The 21,779-nt window shown below is 41.9% G+C and overlaps 1 protein-coding gene across 1 annotated transcript in view; it reads right to left on the reverse strand.

Moving 5' to 3' along the window:
* The window catches only part of NT5E (5'-nucleotidase ecto), a 156,399-nt gene that overhangs the window by 99,794 nt on the left and 34,826 nt on the right, over positions 1–21,779 (reverse strand). Inside the window, exon 2 of the mRNA XM_029595490.1 lies at positions 16,914–17,136. Within this exon, the coding sequence (XP_029451350.1) occupies positions 16,914–17,136 (223 nt within the window). The remainder of the gene's footprint in view (positions 1–16,913; positions 17,137–21,779) is intronic.

The raw sequence follows: 21,779 nt of genomic DNA on the forward strand, positions 1-21,779 counted from the left end.
CACACACACACACACACACACACCCTCCCCCCCCAGACAGGTTCCCATTCACACACACACACACCCCCACCCTCCCCCCCCAGACAGGTTCCCATTCACACACACACACACCCCCACCCTCCCCCCCCAGACAGGTTCCCATTCACACATACACACACCCCTCCCCCCCCAGACAGGTTCCCATTCACACACACCTCCCCAGACAGGTTCCCATTCACACACACACCCCTCCCCTCCCCCCCAGACAGGATCCCATTCACACACACACACACACACACACACACACATCCCATTTACACACACACTTACTCCTTAGTCAGGTTCCCATTCATAACATACCAAGCAGGCTTTCATTCACACACACACACACACACACACACACACACACACCCGCCCCCAAGTCCAGTTCTCATTCATTCTCACAAGCGCACCCCCCCCCCCAAATTGGGAGACATTCTGCTGCTCCTCCTTGTGTCCATCATGAGATCAGCATAGAACACAATGCTAGCTGCACGTGTGTTTGAAGAGCGCATGTCGGCATTGAGAAGGAGCAGTAGAACAGGCTCTCTCCTTTTTTTTGGCTGCTGGTGGGATGGGGTGCACTGACAGCTTTGCGGGCCTCTTCCTCTTCTGGGTTATCAGTGGGATGGGGCTCCACCAGCAGCCTCTTCTTCTGCCATCCCCCCCAGATGTGCTGCCCTGTGCAAGTGCACAGTGTGCACACCAGTAGTACCTGGCCCATGGGGGCAGGGGTTCAATCTGCCTCAGAAGTTGGGAATATGATTGGATCTTGATTAGTGAACTGGTGCAGGGTTTGAATTGCCTCAGAGGTTGAGACTTGTTCAACGTGGAACAGAAGGTTGGAGGATCTGACTTGACTGGTGAGGAGCAAGGGAACCTGTATGTTGAGGGGAGAACTCAACGAAAATGTGTTACATTTTAGCATTCCAGTCCTGATTTAGCTGTCTGGATGGTCTGGTGGGCTGATGTAATCCCACATGCTAGTCAGCCTTTTCACTTTGGGCTGGTTAGCATGGGAATTTCAAGTTTCACTGGCACCGATGTAATATCTTGCGCTCAGGCTAGTGCACAGCTTAACCAGTGGTTCGATGCATGTTTTGGACATGCTAGGCTAACACCCAATGTAATAAGAGGATTAGCGCATCCAAAACGCATGTTCAAACCCTCACGTAGCTAATAGAGCTCATCAAATGTACATGCCATGTAGATGAGGCTATCAGCTTTTACCCAGATGCAAAAAATTGCCATGCGCCCAATGCACACTTTTTAACATGGCAAATTTAACACAGGCTCCGGAGCTGGTCAGCTTGCCGGGCGACCAGGGTTCACTAAACAAAGAAAAATCCTGCTTTCTGTGGTTTCTCCTATTTTTAGTATTGCCACGATACTAAGTAGGAAGAACAACAGAAAGCAACATGGAAAAAAAAAAAAAAAAAAGTCTTAACGGCAGCCAGCTTAGGAAAATGGACGCTCAATTCACCAGCATCCGTTTTCCCAACCCATGGCTGTATGCACAGCCGTGTCTCCTGGGTGCTCAATGCCAAGGACATGCTAGGGACGCACCTTATTTCCATACTGCATTGGGTGCCCAGGAGATCTTGCTGTGCACGTGTTAAAAAAAAAAAAAAAAGCGGGCGCCCAGTTTGGACACATGTTTTTACGCATGGTTTATTGCATCGGACCCACTGTGTGCACACATTAAAGGGACCATGCTCAATTTGGCATCATACACACACTAGGTCAAATTTAAAAGTGTGAACACTAAACTAATTTTTGCAAGAGTTTTAATGCATAGCTCTTTTTATGCCGGAGGGAAAAATATTTAGTACATCTGGAACATATGGTTTTTGGGGGGGCAGTTTTGAAGCCCTCAACTGCAACCTAATTTTTAAAGGGAAACTGTGGCCTTTTCCCTTTGAAAACTGATTGTTTGTTGGTGCTGGCAGGGACTGCAGGTACAAAGGTGAAAAGTAAGCATGAGGATTTCAAAATTGTGCTGTCCTTGGGCAGAATTTTCTCTCCATATACTTGCATTACAGAAAGTAGTGCGGTAATATATAGATATGAAGTTTCAGCTAGGCATGAACGATTATTGTAGATAATTGAAAGTCCATAGTGCTCAAATAACATTCTTGTAAGTGTTTTGAAACATACAACAAAATACAAAGTAAATTCATGATTCTGTTAAAGTCGAGGCTTGACACACCACTATGTAGACTGCATGCAATTTTATGCTTCCTCAGGGGGCATAATATAAGTAATGTTGATACAAGACTTTACACTTTCTTATCAGTGACAAGCAAAAAAAAAAAAAAAAGCTATAAAATGCATGGTTTGCCAATTAGGCATAAAAATGTGAACAGCTAACATTAAGTCAAACCAATTCATGGCTTGCATTAGCATTCTTATCAAGGAATAGGTGACTGGAAAAAAGATTTATACTTCAGTTCTTGTTCATGATCAATGGAAATCGATTAACTATATAATTTATCATTGGGGGGGGGGAGGGGAAGCATGAGCAAATGTGACTAATTAAATTAGAAGAATAGATGCCAGCAGAAAAGAAGCACTTGCTCCACTCAGTCTACCCCATTTGTGCCTATCTACTTTTGCTGCCACAGGATTTACTTGGTCTGTGGTCTTCTCCCTCTCTCTCTGCCACTAAAGGTGCCACTAAGGTACTTGTGGGTGCATCTCATGCATGCTTGCATTCTGCCACAACTCTGACTCCCGTAGCCTCTGCTGGAAACCTGTTCCAAATGTTGACCAGTGAAAAGATATCTTCCCCCATTTCTTTTATGGAACACGCTACCTTCATTTGACGCCTGCTCGATATTTAAAATGTTTATATCACATCTCCTCTTTCCCTACTTTCTTTAATAGACTATCTTGGTTCCTTTAAGAGGTGTATTTTAAAAAGCTGCACGTGCAAAAAAAAAAAAAAAAAGAGAGCGAAGAGCATGTGCGTGCGTAAAATAGGACATGTGCGAGTCAACGCTATTTTAAAATCCACGTAACACAGGGACCGTGAGTAAATTTACGCATAGAAAATAAGGGCACAGCAGGGACATTCCAGGGAGGGGCCAACATATATATACGTAAGTTGCTATTTTGAAACCTGCCAAAGTGACGCGCATCTGTCTCTTACTTGTGTTTGCTTACTTCTGTTCATATCAGGAGCAAGTGATTGTAAACTGATTGTGAAAAAAATGACTGGGGGAGGGAGGAGTCACATGATGTGGTGTGGCCAACAAGCTGCTTAAGCTTGGGCTCTGGGTGTCACCCCCTGAATGTCTGCTAATGAAAGCATAATTTTTGCCAGAAGATCTCGACATCAACTTAAAGGTTGGGGTAAATTGGGGTGCTAATATTTTGGTGCGTGAGCTTGAATAAACTGCAAAATCTTTACTTAAAAAAGAGTTGGCCATGGGGCCTGCCCCTCAACAAAACAGCTGCCGGTGGGAGTGATCGCTCCGATTCTAGCCGCTGACTCTCTGCAGGGTTTTAAGAGGGCAGAACAGGAGGTGGTGAATGCCTCTCTCGCTGCCACAATAAATTTTACCGGCTTGGGCATTGGTTGAGATCTCAGTGCTGCACTGTGGTTGCTCGCTGGACAGTGGAGCGCAACGTGGGTACATTTATCCTGCCGAAGTGGGGCTGTGCTGGTGTGCGGCCCTGGCTTTTCTGCTGCGTGTGAGCGGGAGATATGTGCACCAGGGCAGCCAGGAAAGATAAAAGCCCGTTGAGCTCGGCACCTACTAAAATGGCGACTAGCAAAGAAAATAGTGCTCACAAGGATCCACCAGCCCTAACCGTGGAGGTGTTGACTGAGTTTGATTCTCTATCAGCACAGATTTTGGAAGTACAAAATGCCATAGTGGATATTGGTCAGCGTATTGAACAAGTGGAGGGCAGATTGAGTGTAGTAGAAGATGATTCCATAGTCGTGCAAGGTAAAATTCAGGAGCAAGCTGAAAAACTTGAAGACTTTGAGAACAGATCCTGCAGGAGTAACCTGCGGATTGTGGGGCTCTCTGAAACGCTGTCAGATGGTACTTGATTGGATACCTTGGAATCATGGCTACCCAAAGCATTGGGTTTATCTGCCCTGGAGGGTACACCTAAAATTGAACATGCAGATCGCTTGGGTGCCTTCCAGGCTAACAGGCAGAAACCCCATGTAGTCATTATTAAGCTGTTCAACTATGCGCACAAGGTTCTACAAGCCTATCATAAATAAAAAAGTCTGGCATTTCAGGAGCACAAGGTTTTGATTTTCCAGGACTTCGCTGCGAGAGTTTCTGCAAAGAGAAAAGAATTTGTTCCCAATTGTTTGTACGTTGGTGAAGAGGGAGATGAGATTTGCCCTACAATATCCAGCAAAGTTGAAGATCTAGCATAATAATTCTTCCTTGGTGTATGAAGGTGTAGATTCAGCCAGAAAGTTTCTCAATTCTCTCGCCACACCGAACTGTTAATACAGTGTTCCCTGGCTGTTGCACAACTTGCCAGAGGCTGTTTATTTTTTCTTTTTCATGTTGGACTATTGAGGTTTCTTATGTACTTTTTTGTCCTTAGCCTTTCTTATAAAAAAAAAAAATTCCAAATCTTAGGGGTGTGACACCTGAAAGTATCCATAGGTGTCTCAGGCTCTCTAGTAGAGGGCAGGTTTCTAAGGGTATTCTTGTAATGGGGGAGTGGGATAAGTTCCAGGAAATTCATATTTTTATCTGTCTTAAGGTTCGTAGAAATATGTTGGAGTTTACGGGGGAAGCTAAGGGTGGGTGTGGGAACGGCTACAAGTCAAAGAGCAACTGACTTTTCTGGGTATAGTTCATTGTATGGAAAGCTTGGGATGATTGGTTTCATATATCTGGGGAAGGACTGAAGCTCGTGCTGGGATGGTGCAGTTTCTCCAGGCTATGTCCTCCCATCTCTTGTTTCTGTAGTGCTGGAGCTCGATCGTGCAGGGACAAGTTAAAGTAGTAACCTGGAATGTTGCAGGTCTGGGATCACCAGTAAAAAGAGAAAAACATTCTCTCTCATTTAAACCGCTTGAAAGGTAATCTAATCTTTTCACAAGAAACACGTTACCTACTGGCTGAACCCACCAAATTACGGAAGCGGGGTATTTCACATGTTTTTTTTTCCACCTCTGGCTCTACTAAGCACTGTGATGTTGCTATCCTTCTTCCTTTTGCTTGGAGCATTACCACTCTGATGCGTCTGGACGCTATGTATTAGTTCGGGGAAAGCTATTTGGCCAAACGGTTTATATTGGCTTCGGTTTATGCTCCGAATCAATATAACCATCAATTTTTTGTTCAGCTGGTGACCGATATTCTAGCTATGGGGAAAGCCCCTCTGATACTGGGGGGTGATTTAAATTGTGTCGCAGATGCGACACTGGATAAAAGCAGGAATGTGGTAACAGCGCATGCTCATAGCACAAAGGGGGTGGGGCTTCTTTGTAATACGTTACATAGTACAAATATTTGGAGGACATTACTTCCGAGGTCCAGAGAATATATGCACCATGCTAGGGCTCTTGACTCCTGGTCTCGAATAGATTACATCCTGATCTCTGAAATGTTGTTTCCCCAAAGTAACAGATACCTCCATAGGCCACTTAGTCATTTCTGATCATAGTCCTGATCTTTGTTCAATGTTTCCTTCTCAAAGGCCTAAAGATTAGCTATCATGGAAAATGCCTCACTGGCTATTTAATGATAGTTTAAGCCTTTTCTGGAAAACAAATGGCAACTGTGTGTGGAATCTAATGCACAATATCTTTCTGACCCAATTGTGTACTGGGAGACTGCAAAGGCAGTCATGAGGGGTGAAATTATTATTTTTGTGGCCCATACTAAGAAATCCTCGAGCTGGAGAGGCAAATGTCATCTGCACGCCTGGCAGCTGACAACTCTTGGACAGCAGAAGCAAAATTAAAGTACCAAACTACGCAAAAATTATTGAATGATTTATTGCATAGAAGAGCCACTGCCTCTCTTTTTACCTTAAAACATAATGGCCGGATTTTAAATCCCCCGCACGTATAAAACCCGGCCTTTATAAGCATGGCCGGGCCTTGCGCGCGCAGAGTCTATTTTCAAAAAGGTCCAGCCACGTGCATACGTGCCGGCCTTCCTGCAAGGGGCGAGCCGGGACAGCGGCATTGATCGCTGGGCTGGCTGCCAGCGCGCGCAACTTACTTCAGGTCGGGCCCTGAAGTAAGTTGTGGAAAAATAAAATAGACTAAAAAAAGATAGGAATTAGGGGTTGGGGAGGAGAGAGGAAAGGGAAGGGAGGTTAGGGTAGGGAAATTCCCTCCCAGTCCACTCCTTAATTGGGAGGGAACTGGGGAAGGCCAGGATGTGTCGCTCGGTGAAATTTGCAGAACTGTACTCCCCCCTTGCACTCGAGTTTCAAAATCCAGCACGCATGTGCATGCGACCCAACAATTTTATAACCTAAGTGAGCTGGTACGCGCCATGTTATAAAAATTGGCACATCCATGTGTGAACACCGGGAAGCGTGTGCACATGGACGCGCGCATGCACCTTTCAAAATCTAAGTTTTTTAGATTTGGTAATCGTCCAGGGCACATGCTGGCAAAATTGACTAAGGTGCAAGGAGGTTCTAGATTTGTTACGGGTCTGCTCTCAGATTCCAATAGACAATGTACTGGGCCAGGTGATCCTGTGGATATAAATACTTTCAAATAAATAAATAAATAAATAAATAAATATATTCAGGACTATATATAATTATCTTTGCAAGGTGGCGCAGGAAGATGCAATGTGTCAGGAATTTATGTCAGAGGTAAAAATGCCAACTCTTAAGGGTTCAACAATTGGAAAAATTAAATTTACCTTTTTCTAACTCAGAAATAATTGCGATCCAAGCTTTACATAATCTTAAATCCCTTGGTCCCGATGGCCTTAATGCTACATTCTATAAGGTACTGATATCTCCCCTTGGCGAATATTTACTATTCTCTTCAACCGCATGGTCAAAGAGGGTCTGATGCCCCATACTATTGGGGAAGCATGTATTATTGTATTACCCAAACCAGGCAAAGACCCTTTGTATCCTTCATCATACCAACCAATCTCCCTGTTAAATTTGGATATGAAAATTTATGCGAAAATAATTGCAACTAGATTGAAATATATCATGCCTAAGTTAATTTCCCCAGAACAATCTGGCTTTGTGTTTGGGAGGACAGCAAAAGTGAATATTTGTCAGCTGTTTTTGGCTATAGAATCTAGCATTTATTCTAAACCAATGGATCCTCGAGTGGTTAGCTTCGAAGCTGCAAAAGCATTTGATAGAGTATCTTGGAGCTTTCTGAATTGTGTTTTATTACAGTGTGGTTTTTAGGGCCTATATTGGAGGCGATTAAACTTTTATATACCAGTCCAACAGCATTTATCAATGTTAATGTTAGAAACTCAATGCCCTTCTCATTGTCTCGGGGTACTAGGCAAAAGTTGCCCCTGCCCACTATCCTATTTATACTAACCTTGGAACCATTGGTCTGGAAGTTAAAATCAGATACTGGAGTACGAGAGATGGCCGTGAGTACTGAATCTCTGAAAGTGTTACTATTTGCCGACGATATGTTGATGACTTTGACAAATGCCCGAGACTTTATCAATTGTATTGCAAACAAATGAAATGTTTAGAAAGTTTTCGGGGCTAAAATTAAATCTGGACAAATCTGAAGGCTTGGATATTGGTGGTCATTTACAGTCTCAATGGTTAATGATTCCACTGACTTGGGCCAAAGAGTCTCTTCAGTACTTGGGTATTACTATCCATTCAAATCCTGCCCAATGGTATGCTAGTAATGTAACACTACTAACACGTATAATTAATGATATTAGATGTAAGTTGGATTCCTGGTTGAGTTTCCCTATTTCATTAATGGGGCGGGTGGCACTTGTAAAAATGGCCCCGATACCTAAACTTCTTTATCTATTTCAAATGGCTCCATTGCTTTTGCGTTAGAAGGATTTGCACTTGCTTTCTTAATTATTTATCAAATTATTATGGTAAACCTTGATTGTCCCTGTCTAAATTTGTGGCCCCAAAAGATGAAGGGGGCTTGGAGTTTTCTAATTTGAAGTATTATAACATTACCTGTAATTTAACATCGGTGGGGGAATGGGTAGGAGTGAAATCCAGATTGTTCTGTTTGCTTTATGGGAAAAGTTTTGTTAAACCTCTGGATTCTGCTGGGGATGGGGATGGGGGGGGGGGGGGGCAATTACCGTATCACATTGCCCATTCGTTGTTGGTAAGTGCCAATAGAGCTTCGTGGAAATATGTGAGGGACCTACTGAATCTTTCTTGGGAAATTTCTTCATTGCTAGCGCTGGTGGGTAATGGCGAATTTATACCAGGCAATATGTATCAAAGATTTACTGAGCTTATGGGAAGGGGGATTAGGGGTTATGGCTTTTTTTATTGATAAGACAGAATCCATGTATGCTTTTCCTTCTTTGGTTTCACAAGACATTTTTATTACTTGCAGTTAAAAAGCTACATAGATAAAAATACTGATCCAAGGTAGGGGGAGTTACACCTCAGGCCTGTTTCATTTATTACAGAAGAGATGGGTGTCATTGTCTGTACTTTATAAATACTTAATGTCTATTACTAAATCTTCGACTATGATCTCTCTCGCTGCTGTCTGGAGTACAGACCTGGTAGTTGAAATGTTGGAACATGACTATTTTTCTTGCTTGCTTTTGTTAAATAAGGCTGCTCAAAGTATATCTTTGAGAGAGATGCAATATTTCATTACTCATCAGGCTTATTTTTGGCCGCTTAAGGCTTTAAAGATAGGTATCACAGTCTCGGCTGCTTGTGGGAAGTGTAATACAGCAGCAGCAACCTTTTTACATTGCCTGTGGAGATGCCTGCCTATCCAAACTTTCTGGAACTCCATAAAAAAATGTGTCTAGTTTGGATACTCCCACTCATGCTTGGTCTAAGTCATTTTATATCTTAGGCTTCCTTATGAAAAATTTTATGGCAAAAAAAGCCCACAAACCGTTTTTCTCTAAATGTTACTTAGTGGCTAAAAAGAGCATATTACGGGTGCGATTGGAGACCCCGAGCCTCCTAGTGGAGGAAAATGTGCAGCCAAGCTGCACATTTTACTTTCAGAAATTATGCCTGCCAAAGGCAGGAGTTAATTTTGGCCAGCACCGGGAAAGCTGCTTTTCTGTACACCCTCCGACTTAATATCATAGCGATATTAAGTCGAAGGCCCCAAAAATAAAAATCTGCCCATGGGTTGGAAGATGGACGCTCAATTTTGCCGGCGTCCGTTTTCCGAACCCGTAGCTGTCAGCGGGTTTGACAACCGACGCCGGTAAAATTAAACGTCTGCTGTCAACCCACTGACAGCCACTGCTTCTGTCAATAAGGAGGCGCAAGGGACGCGCTAGTGTCCGTAGTGCCTCCTTTTTACCGTGGGTCCTCATCTGCATGCTCTTGCTTACTGAAGCGTGCGCCCAGGAGAGTGGCCTGGGTGCGCGTTGGGAGAGCGGGCGCTCGCCAGCTGTCCCGTGCATTTTATTGTATTGGTCCGTATGAGAGTTAAATCTTTTTTGTGTAAATGATTAAAATTAGAAGCACTAACACATGAACAGAACTTGTACCACTTATCCAGATAAATTTTGACTTCTCCAGGTAAGTGGCGGCCTTGCTGCCACTTAGTCAGATATATTTGAAAAACCACTACTTATATGGCTTAGTAAGATAGGAGGATAAGCGTTAAAACAGTACTTATCTGGCTATGTTCAACATTACAAACTATGTATCTTTTAGATACACAAACATATTGGGTAGATTTGTGAGTACATTATAATTAGGGATGTGCACAAATCTGTTTTGGGTCATTATCTGTTTGATTTCATTTTTAAAATGGATTCAGGAGGTGTTTGTTTCGGGTTTCCCTAATTTCGGATTTAGTGCGCACTAACGGGACTTAGCATGCACTAACATTTAGTTAGCGCACACTAACTAAAAATGTTACCAATAAGTTAAAACGTGTCAATTGGGGAACAGTTCGTTAGCTAGAGGTATGGTTTGCATTCCTATTGGCTATCTCCTTAGTTATTTGTGTTGCCAAGGTTGCAAGGCGGTGTTTGTGGGGTGATGGCAAGTGCCAGTAGTTACAAGTGTAAACAAGTAGTGTAATAATCTATTTTATTTATTTAAAAACTCTATACCATCATTAAGTTAGTTCACCATCACAATGGTTTACAAAAAAGGCACAAAAGAAATAAAAATTAATTGGTATAGTTAACAAGTTACAGATGTGCCATTGTTGAACGGTAACATGTATTCAAGAGAACTGTATGTAGATTATAGCTTATATGTTGGTTGGAAGACTATCATACGGTTCAAATCTAACGTTAATATTCTGATATGTATTTGGAGATAATAAAGAAATTTAAAAAATGATTGTTTGGTGCTTACTTAGCTTTCATTTGTTTTTCTTCATTCTCTTTATAAAAGGCTTGTTTAAAAAGCCAGGTTTTTAGACTTGCTTTAAATAGCTTCAAATTTCTCTGCAGTCTTATTTCGAGTGGCATTGAGTTCCACAGTTTGGGTCCAGCCAGAGACAGGGTTCTCTCGCTTACTTGAGCGAGGCGTGCTGATTTAACAGATGGAACAGTCAGTAATGCCTTATTAGCTGATCTCAGATTTCTGTGTGGTACGTGTACACGAAGTGCTGTGTTAAGCCAGTCAGTCTTTTCATCATGGATTAGTTTCTGAATTATACACAGTGCTTTATACTGTATTCTTTGTTCAATAGGTAGCCAGTGTAGCTCAGCAAATGTTTCTGTAATGTGGTCTCTCCTTTTTTTCCTGTCAATATTCTAGCAGCGGAATTTTGGAGTATTTGGAGCGGTCTAATGGTTACTTGAGAGCAGGGAGTTACGATAATCTGTGCTTGCGAATATCATTGCCTGTAAAATTGTACGGAAATTAGCCAGGGTTAGTAGTGGTTTCAATTTTCTAAGAACCATTAATTTGGCATATCCTTCCTTTAATTTCTGTGAAATGTGTTTCAGGTTTAATTCAGGGTCAATTATTACTCCTAGATTCCGTACTTTTACTGCTAAATCCACTGTATGATTATTTTTAATTGTTATTAGAGATTGGATAAGGTATATATTTTTACATTCTAGTCAGCAAAATCATGTAATGCAAATGCATATTTACAATTTGCCAATCCCTTTGTATTTTAGGAACAGGGACATGGCATTTTGGGATATGCAAATTTTGAATTCTCCTGATATGAGTGTGTGTTTGGGGGAGGGGTGACTGGTGAGAGGGAAAATGATTTGGGTGAATGTATGGGGAGACAGATAGGAGAGAGACTAGTTGGGGTGGTGACTAGAGAGAGAGAGTGCATGCTAAGTCCCGTTAGTGTGTGTGCAGTGAACCGTCACCCCATACAGTTAACCCAGTCACCCCGCCACACAGACTAGGCTGCCTCTTTCTCCGTCACCCTAGACACTTCCCCTCTCACCAGTCCCTCCCGTACACAACAGGCTGCCTCTTTCTCACCAATCACCACCCCAAGCAGTCTCTCTCTCTATCATCCCACACAGTCACCCCAGTCACTCCTCCCTCACCAGTCGCCCACACACACCAGGATGCCTCTCTCACCAACCAGCTTCTCTCCCACCTGTCATTCCAGTCACCCCCCACATATACGAGGCTGCTTCTCTCTCAGTCACCACCCCAACCAGTCTCTCCCCCACTTGTCACCCCATACATTCACCCCAGGCACTTCCCCTCTCACTAGTTACTGCCCCCTCATTCAAACACAGACGAATTAAAAGTATGCATATCCTAAAATGCCAGGGCCCCTTTCCTAAAATACAAAGGTATTGGCAAATTTTAAAATATGCATTTGCGTTACATGCTTTTGTTTATTCTGACTAGAACTTGATGGTATTATTATATCACTTGTTTGTTTACATTTATTACCAGGCAATGGCCATCCCCCCACAAATACCACCTTGCAACCTTGGCAACACAAAAAAAGTAACTAATGGGAATGCAGAACCATAACTCTAGCTAATGAACTACTCCCCAAATGACACTTTTTAAACTTATTGATAACATTTCTAGTTAGTGCGCACTGTTAGTATTTTCTGTTAGTGTGCGTAAACAGGAAAACTATAGTTAGTGCGCACTAACACGAAATATTAATTTTTACGAAATCTTTTTTTTTTTTAATTTTGTGGGGCTCCTGAAACAAGATGAAATAGACAATTTCATTGCCATTGTCTGTTTCATTGAAAACATCCCTTATCTTACGCACACAATTATGCACATGATATAAAATACATGTGCATGTGTTTGCATATCCACATATGTGGGCACATGTGCACTTGTTTTAAACTTACCCTCCCAGTCTCTTATCTATGTATGGCTTCTAGTGCACTCCTTACACCGTTTTGATGGCCCTCTTTTGAACTGCCTCTAGATGTAGTCTCTCAAACTGAACACAATACTCAAAGTGGAGAATGTCACCAAGTCCTTCAGAGAGAATTTCACTCCCCTTTCTACCTTCACATTAGAACATAAGAATTTCCATGCCAAATCAGATGAAAGCTCCATCGAGCCCAGCATCCTATCTCCAACAGTGGCTAATTCAGGCCGCAAATACCCAGCAGATTTCAAAGAGTAGATTCATTCCTTGCTGCTCGATCTCAGGGATAAGAGGTAGCTTTCCCAAGTCTACCTGCCTATGGACTTTTCCTCCAACATCCTTTTATACCTGTGTTAAATACCTTGACCATGTACTCCTGCAACAAATTCCACTTTATGAGCACACTTTTACGCACATAGGGGAGAAGCGTTCCAGGGAATAGAGTCTAGGTGGGATTGGGACTTACACACATACTTTTCGATTTCAAAGAGAATACATGTAAATTGTCTCTGCCAAAACTACATAGCAGCTGCAATTGTGTGCATGTAATCTTGTCTGGATAATTTTCAATCAACTTATAAAACTCCAACCTAGATTACCAACATTATTCAAAACTCTTTCTTCATTTTTGAGAAAAAGAATGTTATTGCAATGCAGAGCGGGCAGTTTGAAATTATGAAAGAAAGGAATGGACAAGATTAAAGATCTGCATTCTTGAGTTGAGTGCAGCGGTGGGCAAGCGGTTTTCCCCTGATGAAGATTTTCTTCGAAACTTGGCCATGTCGGGCTAACACGCTGCCATGAATGGATATATTGGCATCTTTTTTAAGTGGATTGAGTAAAAGCTAAGAACAATCATGATGTTTATGGGAGAATGCATATGAACTATTTAGATCTCAGCTGTATGAAGAACGAAGAGTTCCTTGTTCACAGTGGCGGACTGTTCCATCTGTCTGACAAAAATTCATTTTTGATAAGATTTAATCAAATTAAAAAAAAAGTTACAAAAAATAATTTTTTAATAAACAGTAAATAAAATATTGGGGGATGGTGGTTGTTCGTGATTAAAAAATAGTAATAAAGTTAGCCTGGATGGTAACTTTAAACTTTATGAAACGACCACTTTCCTACATAAAAATTATTTTGTAGAAAAAATAATTATTATCTTGAAGAAAGAGCTTGGAATAATGTTGGTAATCTAGGTTGGAGTTTTATAAGTTGATGGAAGACAAGAAGAAAGGAAAACAAATGTAAAAAAAATTTTTCTATGTGGGTTGTTGATTTTGGTATTTGTAGAATTACCTACCTTGGTGGATCTTGGGGTTGGATAATTTTCAAAGCAAAAGTGCACACATACTTTCACTTTGAAAATCAGTGTAAAGTTTGCAGGTAAAAAAGTACCCCCAGATTTTATACTGCCTGAAAATTATCCCAATTGAGGATACTTTTATAGCATTATGGGTAACTTATGTGGCAGCTACATGCAAACGATATACCAATTTTCTAAGACAGCTTAAGCATATAAGTTCGCTTTGAAAATTATGCAAAACACACACATAAACTCACCCACAATGTCACACCTACTCTTTGCAGGACAAAAATTGAGTGTGAATTGCACACATACTTTTTAAAATAAAAAATATATGCATAAATCCCAAAGCCATCCTCCAGGATACCTCTTTTTGTGCACATAAAAATATGTGCAAACTTGTGTTATTGTGCATACTTTTATGTGCACATACACCAGGTAATAAGCCATATATGCACATAAACCCATGTTGTGTGTGTATAAGTGACTTTGAAAATTAACACCACAAGAACATAAGAAATTAAATACTGGGATAGACCACAGGTCCATCAAGCCAATCCAGGTCACAAGTATCCAGTAGGATCCAAAAGAGTAGGACCAATCTTTTTTGCTCAGAACCAGGATAAGCAGTGATTTTCCCAAATCTACATGATATTTATTTAGATTTTTTATATTCCGCTTTTCACACTTTTTTCAGCGCTTCAAAGTGGATTACATTCAGGTACTGTAGGTATTTCCATATCCCCAGAGGGCTTACAATCTAATGGGCCGATACAGTAAAAACGCGGGAGAGCGGGCGAACGCACAGGCCACTCTCCTGTGCGGGCGATACAGTATCTTAATTTATTTAAATTAGGCCTGGCGGTAAAAAGAGGCGCTAGGGACAGTAGCGCGTCCCTAGTGCCTCTTTTTTGACTGAAGCGGTGGCTGTCAGCAGGTTTGACAGCCGACTCTCAATTTTGCCAGCGTCTGTTCTCGAGCCCGCTGACAGCCATGGGCTCGGAAACCGGACGCCGACAAAATTAAGCATCCGGTTTTCGATCCGACAGCCGCGGGCCCATTTAAAATTTTTTTTTTTTAATTTTTTACTTTTTTAAACTTTCAGGACCTCCGACTTAATATCGCCATGATATTAAGTTGGAGGGTGCACAGAAAAGCAGTTTTTATTGCTTTTCTGTGCACTTTCCTGGTGCCTGAAGAAATTAGCGCCAACCTTTGGGTAGGCGCTAATTTCTGAAAGCAAAATGTGCGGCTTAGCTGCACATTTTGCTTTCTGAATCGCACTGGAATACCTAATAGGGCCATCAACATGCATTTGCATGTTGATGGCCCTATTAGGTTCGGGGGGGGGGGGGGGGGGGGGGGGGGAGTTGGATGCGCGTTTTGGACGCACTATTAAAGCTAGCGCATCCAAAACGCACGTCCAAATGCCAGCTCCAATGGAGCACACTGTACTGTATCAGCCCGTAAGTTTGTACCTGAAGCAATGGAGTGGCTAATAATGGCTTATGGAAGTTTTCTCTAGGGACTTTTCTGAACCCTTTTTAAACCCAGCTACACTAATTGCTTTCACTACATCCTTTGGCAACAAATTCCACATTTTAATTGTGTGCAGAGTGAAAAAAATATTTTCTCTGCTTTAAATGTGCTGTCTATTAGCTTCATGAGTATACCCTGTTCCTAGTTCTAATGAAAAGGGTAATTCACCCCATAATGTCCACGCACAGAATAAAAGCAATACAAATTACAACACAAGACAAACAATTAAATAAATTGTACTGCATGAGGCTGCCTAAATGTGGTTATCATATGCACGTTTCTTGCAATGTTTCCCATATTTTACTTCCTAAAAGACTAACATTACAACATCAGTTATGCACACAAACCTTGACAAGATTAAGGAATGGTGAAATATATATAGAAATGCAATACAATGTTCTGCATTTCTGGTCCTTGAGAAACTAATTTAATGTTTCATAATGATCATAGTATTTATACAATTTGGAGGGGATATGTACATTTTTTGATTACAATTATGCTGACAACAGGGAATTATTTATTTTTATTCGTATGACAGTGGAAAATGGCATCTACCCAGGCACTCTCACCCCTTTGATGGTGAACGCAGAAGTCTTGTGGATAGCGCATGCATTTTCACATGGATTGGTCGCTGGACATGCAATGTGCGAACCTCTGGGAGGAGGTAAAATACCAAGCATACATTCACAAGCAGGAAACGTAAAATAGCAACATTATTTTAATTTAATTTTTTCCTTAATATTCCTATCAGACAATTTTGATGAGATCCAGAGAGGAAAGCCGAAGGAAGCAAAAAAAAAAAAAAATCAAATCAACACTTTCCAAAAAGTGATGGCAAATATGGTGAGTGTGACATTCCTGTGACCAATTCACACATCTAGCAAATTAAATATATAACTGCACTTAGGTGCTTCAAGGAGCATATTTCATTTACATATTTGCAATTCTGTGTCTCCTACACTTCAAATATTTTTCCCATAAACACAAAATGGGAGAAAACAGCACATAGGCCATTTTGAGAGTTAATTATCCAAGCATATAATCTACTGACTCCGCGGGTCACAGGGTAGTCATGTTGGAACCAGCAAGCTACAATTCTCTAGAAACCAACCAGGTCAATGCTCATAAGTTAGTGATGAGTGGATACCAGCCAGCAATGCCCACTAGGGCTCAGGTAGCCAGATGTTTGGGCAACAGCCTCACTAGTTTTGGTTGCTGTCTAGATTATTACAAAGCTTGGTAGTAAGACTGGGGAGGGGGAGGGATTTGGCATTGGATTAAAACATGGAAACTTTTAGACTTATTCACTCAGAAGATTAATCAACCAACAAGGAAGACAAAAAATTAGACTTGGATAAGGAGGAATATCAGTCAAGCTTTTACAGCTGGCAGTTGGGATATCTCCTTAGCAGTGTGGACTGAATAACCGGGCTGACTAGAAGGTCCAATTGGTCATATCTGTTTATTTATTATGTTACCATGTAATATCTACAAAATGTCAGGGAAAATCCATTCAAATTTAGGTGAATGCTTCTCATAGTGAAACAGTTGTCTAAATGTTAAAGAAAAATATACCTGTATTTGAAAGGACAGGTGTCTCCTTTGAAGTATATCCAACAATTCCCACCTTTTCAACACCAACTTGAAGTATTTTATATGGAAGGTAATACCCAGTGATGTTTGGTGAAAGCTGCTTGTCTGATTTGATGTTAGCACTCAAAATTGGAAACTTTGCCTTTTTGAGTAGTGGATTCAACAGCCCATCCACACCATTATCAAATTCATGGTTCCCAAGTGCCTAAAGCAGAAGAAAATTAGAAGCTGAAAAGGGGTAAACTCATTTATTCATTGATAAAACTAAGGTTGCTCACCTGTAACAGATGTTCTCTGCAGTCACCTGGATATCATCCAATGGCACCAAGGCAGAACAACTCTCTCAGAGCTCAGAAAGACAGAGGTGGTCTTTCTGAACCTGCACAGATCTTCCCACACGGCCACTGCTGAGCGAGTCTCCTCAGTCTTTCCAGCAAGCTGACCTTCAGCTAAGATAAGGAGGGTGGGATTGTGTGGTTGATTTGTTCTCCTGGTTACGGAGAGCATCTTCTATAGGTGAGCAACTTGGCTTTCTCTGTAGACAAGCGGGAGAAGAATCAGCCATACAAGTGGGGACTCCCAAGCTGAGGATTGCAAGGGAATCTTTGTTGTATATTAAATAATCTTTGATACTTATGCAATCTGTATTTTAGCTACAACAGAGGTCCCCAAGCTTGGTCCCAACTGGGATCCAATTGTGTTTTCAGAATTGCCACAATAAATATGCATGAGATCTATTTGCATGCACTTCCTTCATTGTATACAAATATATATTATGCATATTCATTGTGGAAATCCTGAAAACCTGACTGGGTTGCAGCCCTCGAAGGCCAAGTTTTAGGGACCCCTGAGCTAGAGGCTGAAAGCTACAGTTGAAGGAAATGAGTATTTAAGACTGCTTAGCCAAAACTGCTATCTTGGCATGAGGCATTTTCTAGGCAGTAATGAGCAGTAAAGATATGGACAGAAGACTAGGTAACTACTCTGCCCATATCTTCGATGGAGGTAGAGTGAATATGTGCTAAGGAAGCTGCTGTAGCTCTGACTTGATGGACCTTCACTTTATTCTGAAGAAATGGTAAAAATATTAAACAAATACTTCAGTTTGGTATTCACTAAAGAAGATCCTGGAGAAGAACTGTTGCTGGTTGACAAGACTAGATGGGAGTTGAATGATGAAATTCCATTTACAGAAGAGAATATATGGGAAGAGCTAGAAAAACTGAAAGTGGACAGGGCCATGGGGTCTAGGGATGTGCATTCGTCCTGGTTCAGCCACCCCGAAAAACAAAGGGAATTTTCCCAAAATTTCAGGGAAATTCGTTTTTCGGGGTTAGTGTGCACTAACCCCAAAATTCGGGGCGGCCAAAAAAAGGCCCGAATCGCAGGAAACCGAAATTTCCCTCGGCAGGCCAATAACTAAGGCCCAACTGAAGCACATCCCTAATAGGGTCAGATTAGGTACATGCCAGGATAAAGGAGTTCAGAGATGTGCTGGCAGGTTGACTGAAATGGATCCCTGTATTTGGGAGTGATGCTTCCTGACTGGATAAGAGCAGTAGTCCCACTACATAAGAGTGGTAGGAGAAAGGAGGCTGGAAACTACAGGCCAGTTAGCCTCACCTCAGAGGTGGGAAAATTAATGGAGTCTCTGTTGAAAGGAAAGGATAGTTAACTATTTACAATCGGGTAGGTTGCTGGACTCACCAGGGGAAGGTCCTGTCAGAGAAATCAGATTGATTTTTTTTGATTGGGTGACTAGAGAATTGGATCAAGGAAGAGTGCTCAATGTGATATTCTTGGATTTCAGCAACACTTTTGATATAGTCCTGCATAGGAGGCTCGTGAATAAAATGAGAAGCTTGGGAGTCGTGCCAAGGTGGTGGAATGGATTACAAACTGGTTGAGTGACAGGAGACAAGTGTGTAATAGCAAATGGAACCTATTCTGAAGAGAGAACGATGTAAGTGGAGTGCCACAGGATTGGTTTTGGGACTGATTCTGTTTAATATCTTTGTGAGTGACATTGTGGAAGGGATGTAAGATAAAGTTTGTCTATCTGCAGAAGATACTAAGATCTGCAATAGAGTGGACATGCCTGAAGGAGTACAGAGAATGAAAAGTGATATTTAAGAAAGCTTGAAGAGTAGTCGAAAACTTGGCAGCTGGGATTAAACACCAAAAAGAAAAGTCATGCATAAGAGGTGCAATAATCCAAAAGAGCTCTTTGCAATAGGGGGTGAAAGTCTAATGTACATGGACTGGGAGAGGGACTAGGGGTGATCGTCACTGGTGATCTGAAGACTGCAAAGCAATGTGAGAAGATAATAGCTAAAGCCAGAAGAATGCTGGGCTGTAGAGAGAGAGCAATAACTAGTAAGAAATAGGAGGTGATAATGTCCTTGTACAGGTCCTTGGTGAAGCCTCACCTGGAGTACTCTGTTTAGTTCTGGCGACCACATCTCAAAAATGATAGACAGATAGACAGAGGTGGTCCAGAGAAGGATGACCAAAATGATGTGAGGTCTGCATCAGAAGACTTACAAGGAGAGACTACAGGATCTAAATATATATACCCTCGTATATATACCCTCGAGGAGAGGAGATATGATAAAGATCTTCAGATACCTTAAAGGTTTTAATGATGCACGAACTTCAAATCTATTCCATTAGAAAGCAGATAGTAGAACTAGGGGTCACAAAATGAAACTCCAGTGGGATGACTCAATCAACATCAGGAAATATTTATTTACAGAGAGATGGTGGATGCCTAGAATGTCCTTCCCGAAGAGGTGATGAGGACAAAACCAGTAAAACAAATTTAAAAAAGCATAGGATAAATACTGTGGTTACCTAAAGGCTAGAGCATGGAAATAAAGAAAAGGGTGAATGGGAGTAACCTGCATGGAGTGGCAGTTACTACCCTTAACCAATTAAAGGTGAATTTTAAAAACCCGACACGTATTACTTAGGGAATTCACGAATATGTTGGGCTCATGCACGCCGAGCGGATTTTAAAAGCTGTGAGATAAGCTCATATCTCCTGAAGCACACATCTCAAATGTTTTCAAAAAGGGATGTGGGTGTGGTCTAGGCATTTCAGAACTTCAATAAGAGATGTGCGTGTAAATACTAGGGATGTGCAGCAGGGACGGATTCGACCCATTCGGTATTCGTATTTGTCGGGACCCAAATCCATTGCATCCGTTCTTGGGGGACCCCAATCGGTTCATTAGTTACATATGTATTCGTTTTCCAAAAAATAAAACCCCCATCCCAACCCTTTAAATTTAATTTACTTCAACCCCCCACCCTCCTGCCCCCCCCCCTGCAAGACTTGCCAAAAGTCCCTGGTGGTCCAGCGGGGGTCCTGCAGCGATCTCCTGCACTCGGGCCGTCGGCTGCCGGTATTCAAAACGGCGCCGATAGCCTTTGCCCTTACTATGTCAAAGGGGCCACCGATGCCATTGGTTGGCCCCTGTGACATAGTAAGGGCAATGGCTATTGGTGCCATTTTGATCACCGGCAGCCGACAGCCCGAGTGCAGGAGATCGCTGCAGGACCCCCGCTGGACCACCAGGGACTTTTGGCAAGTCTTGGGGGGGGGGGGGCGGCAGGAGGGTGGGAGTTTTTTTAGTGATACGTTGTATTCGTGGGAGTTCGCCATACGTTTCGTGACCCGCACGAATACAACGAATATGGCATATACGTTGCAGATTGCCAATACGTTGCAAACGAATGCACACCCCTAGTAAATACTTATATGACCCTGCACACAGAGCCCCCTTGCTGTGTAACTTTACTTCTGCTACGAATGACGTGCAAGTTAAAAAAAAATAATAAAATAAAGAAAAATAGGCAGATCTGTAGGATTTTAAAGGTTGGGGCTAACTGGGGTGAGTGAAGGCTATTAAGTTAGAACCTCTTTCTTAACTGAGTGAACTGCGGAAATACTGGTAAAATTGGGAATAGCATCAACATACACCCCTTTTTTAATATCTCACGATTTTCATGGTAGAAGCAGGATCTGCATGAATATGCATGTGCCCAAATAAAATTTGCTGCAATTGTGTGTGCAGCCAGGCAATTTTATAACATGCGTGCAGGCCAATATATGCACTCAAATGTGCCCACGTGCGCCAGTTTGAAAGTTACCGTCCCTGCTTTCGTGATTTTGATGCAATGGCAACATCACTCTCCGCTTCAACAGTGGGGATAAAAGAGGAATTGGATTCAGATGACAGCCAACACTGAGCACTGACTTTTATTGTTCATGGAACTGATACGCAGACATTAGGGAAAAAGAGCATGATTGCTTCTACTGCCAAGTTCAAAAGCAAAGCATGTTTGAGCATAGGGTCTGAATTATCAAGGCTATTCACCCCGTAAAAATGTTAGAAGTATTATTACCCTTAACATAAGGAGGTAACCTGCATGGAGTGCCAGTAGCTGCCACAGGGCACTTGCTGGGCAGATCAGATGGACCATTTGGTCTTTTTCTGTCTTCATTACTATGTATGTATTTACACACATTCTTTTGAAAATCTAAAGAATGCATGTAAGCCATGTCCTTGTTTCAACTTCATCTTTCAGAACACCTCTTTGTACTGCACATGTAAAATTGCCTGTACGCATGCTTTTACGCATACAACCCTCTCGGTAATTGTTAAAAAAAGTCATCTACGCACCTAAAAAGCAGAGTTGCTTACCTGTAACAGGTGTTCTCACAGGACAGCAGAATGTTAGTCCTCACATATGGGTGACATCATCAGGATGGAGCCCAATCACGGAACACTTTTGTCAAAGTTTCTAGAACTTTGACTGGCACCTACTGGGCATGCCCAGCAA

Source organism: Rhinatrema bivittatum, chromosome 3 (genome assembly GCF_901001135.1).
Source record: "Rhinatrema bivittatum chromosome 3, aRhiBiv1.1, whole genome shotgun sequence".
In the NCBI taxonomy this organism is placed as follows: domain Eukaryota; kingdom Metazoa; phylum Chordata; class Amphibia; order Gymnophiona; family Rhinatrematidae; genus Rhinatrema; species Rhinatrema bivittatum.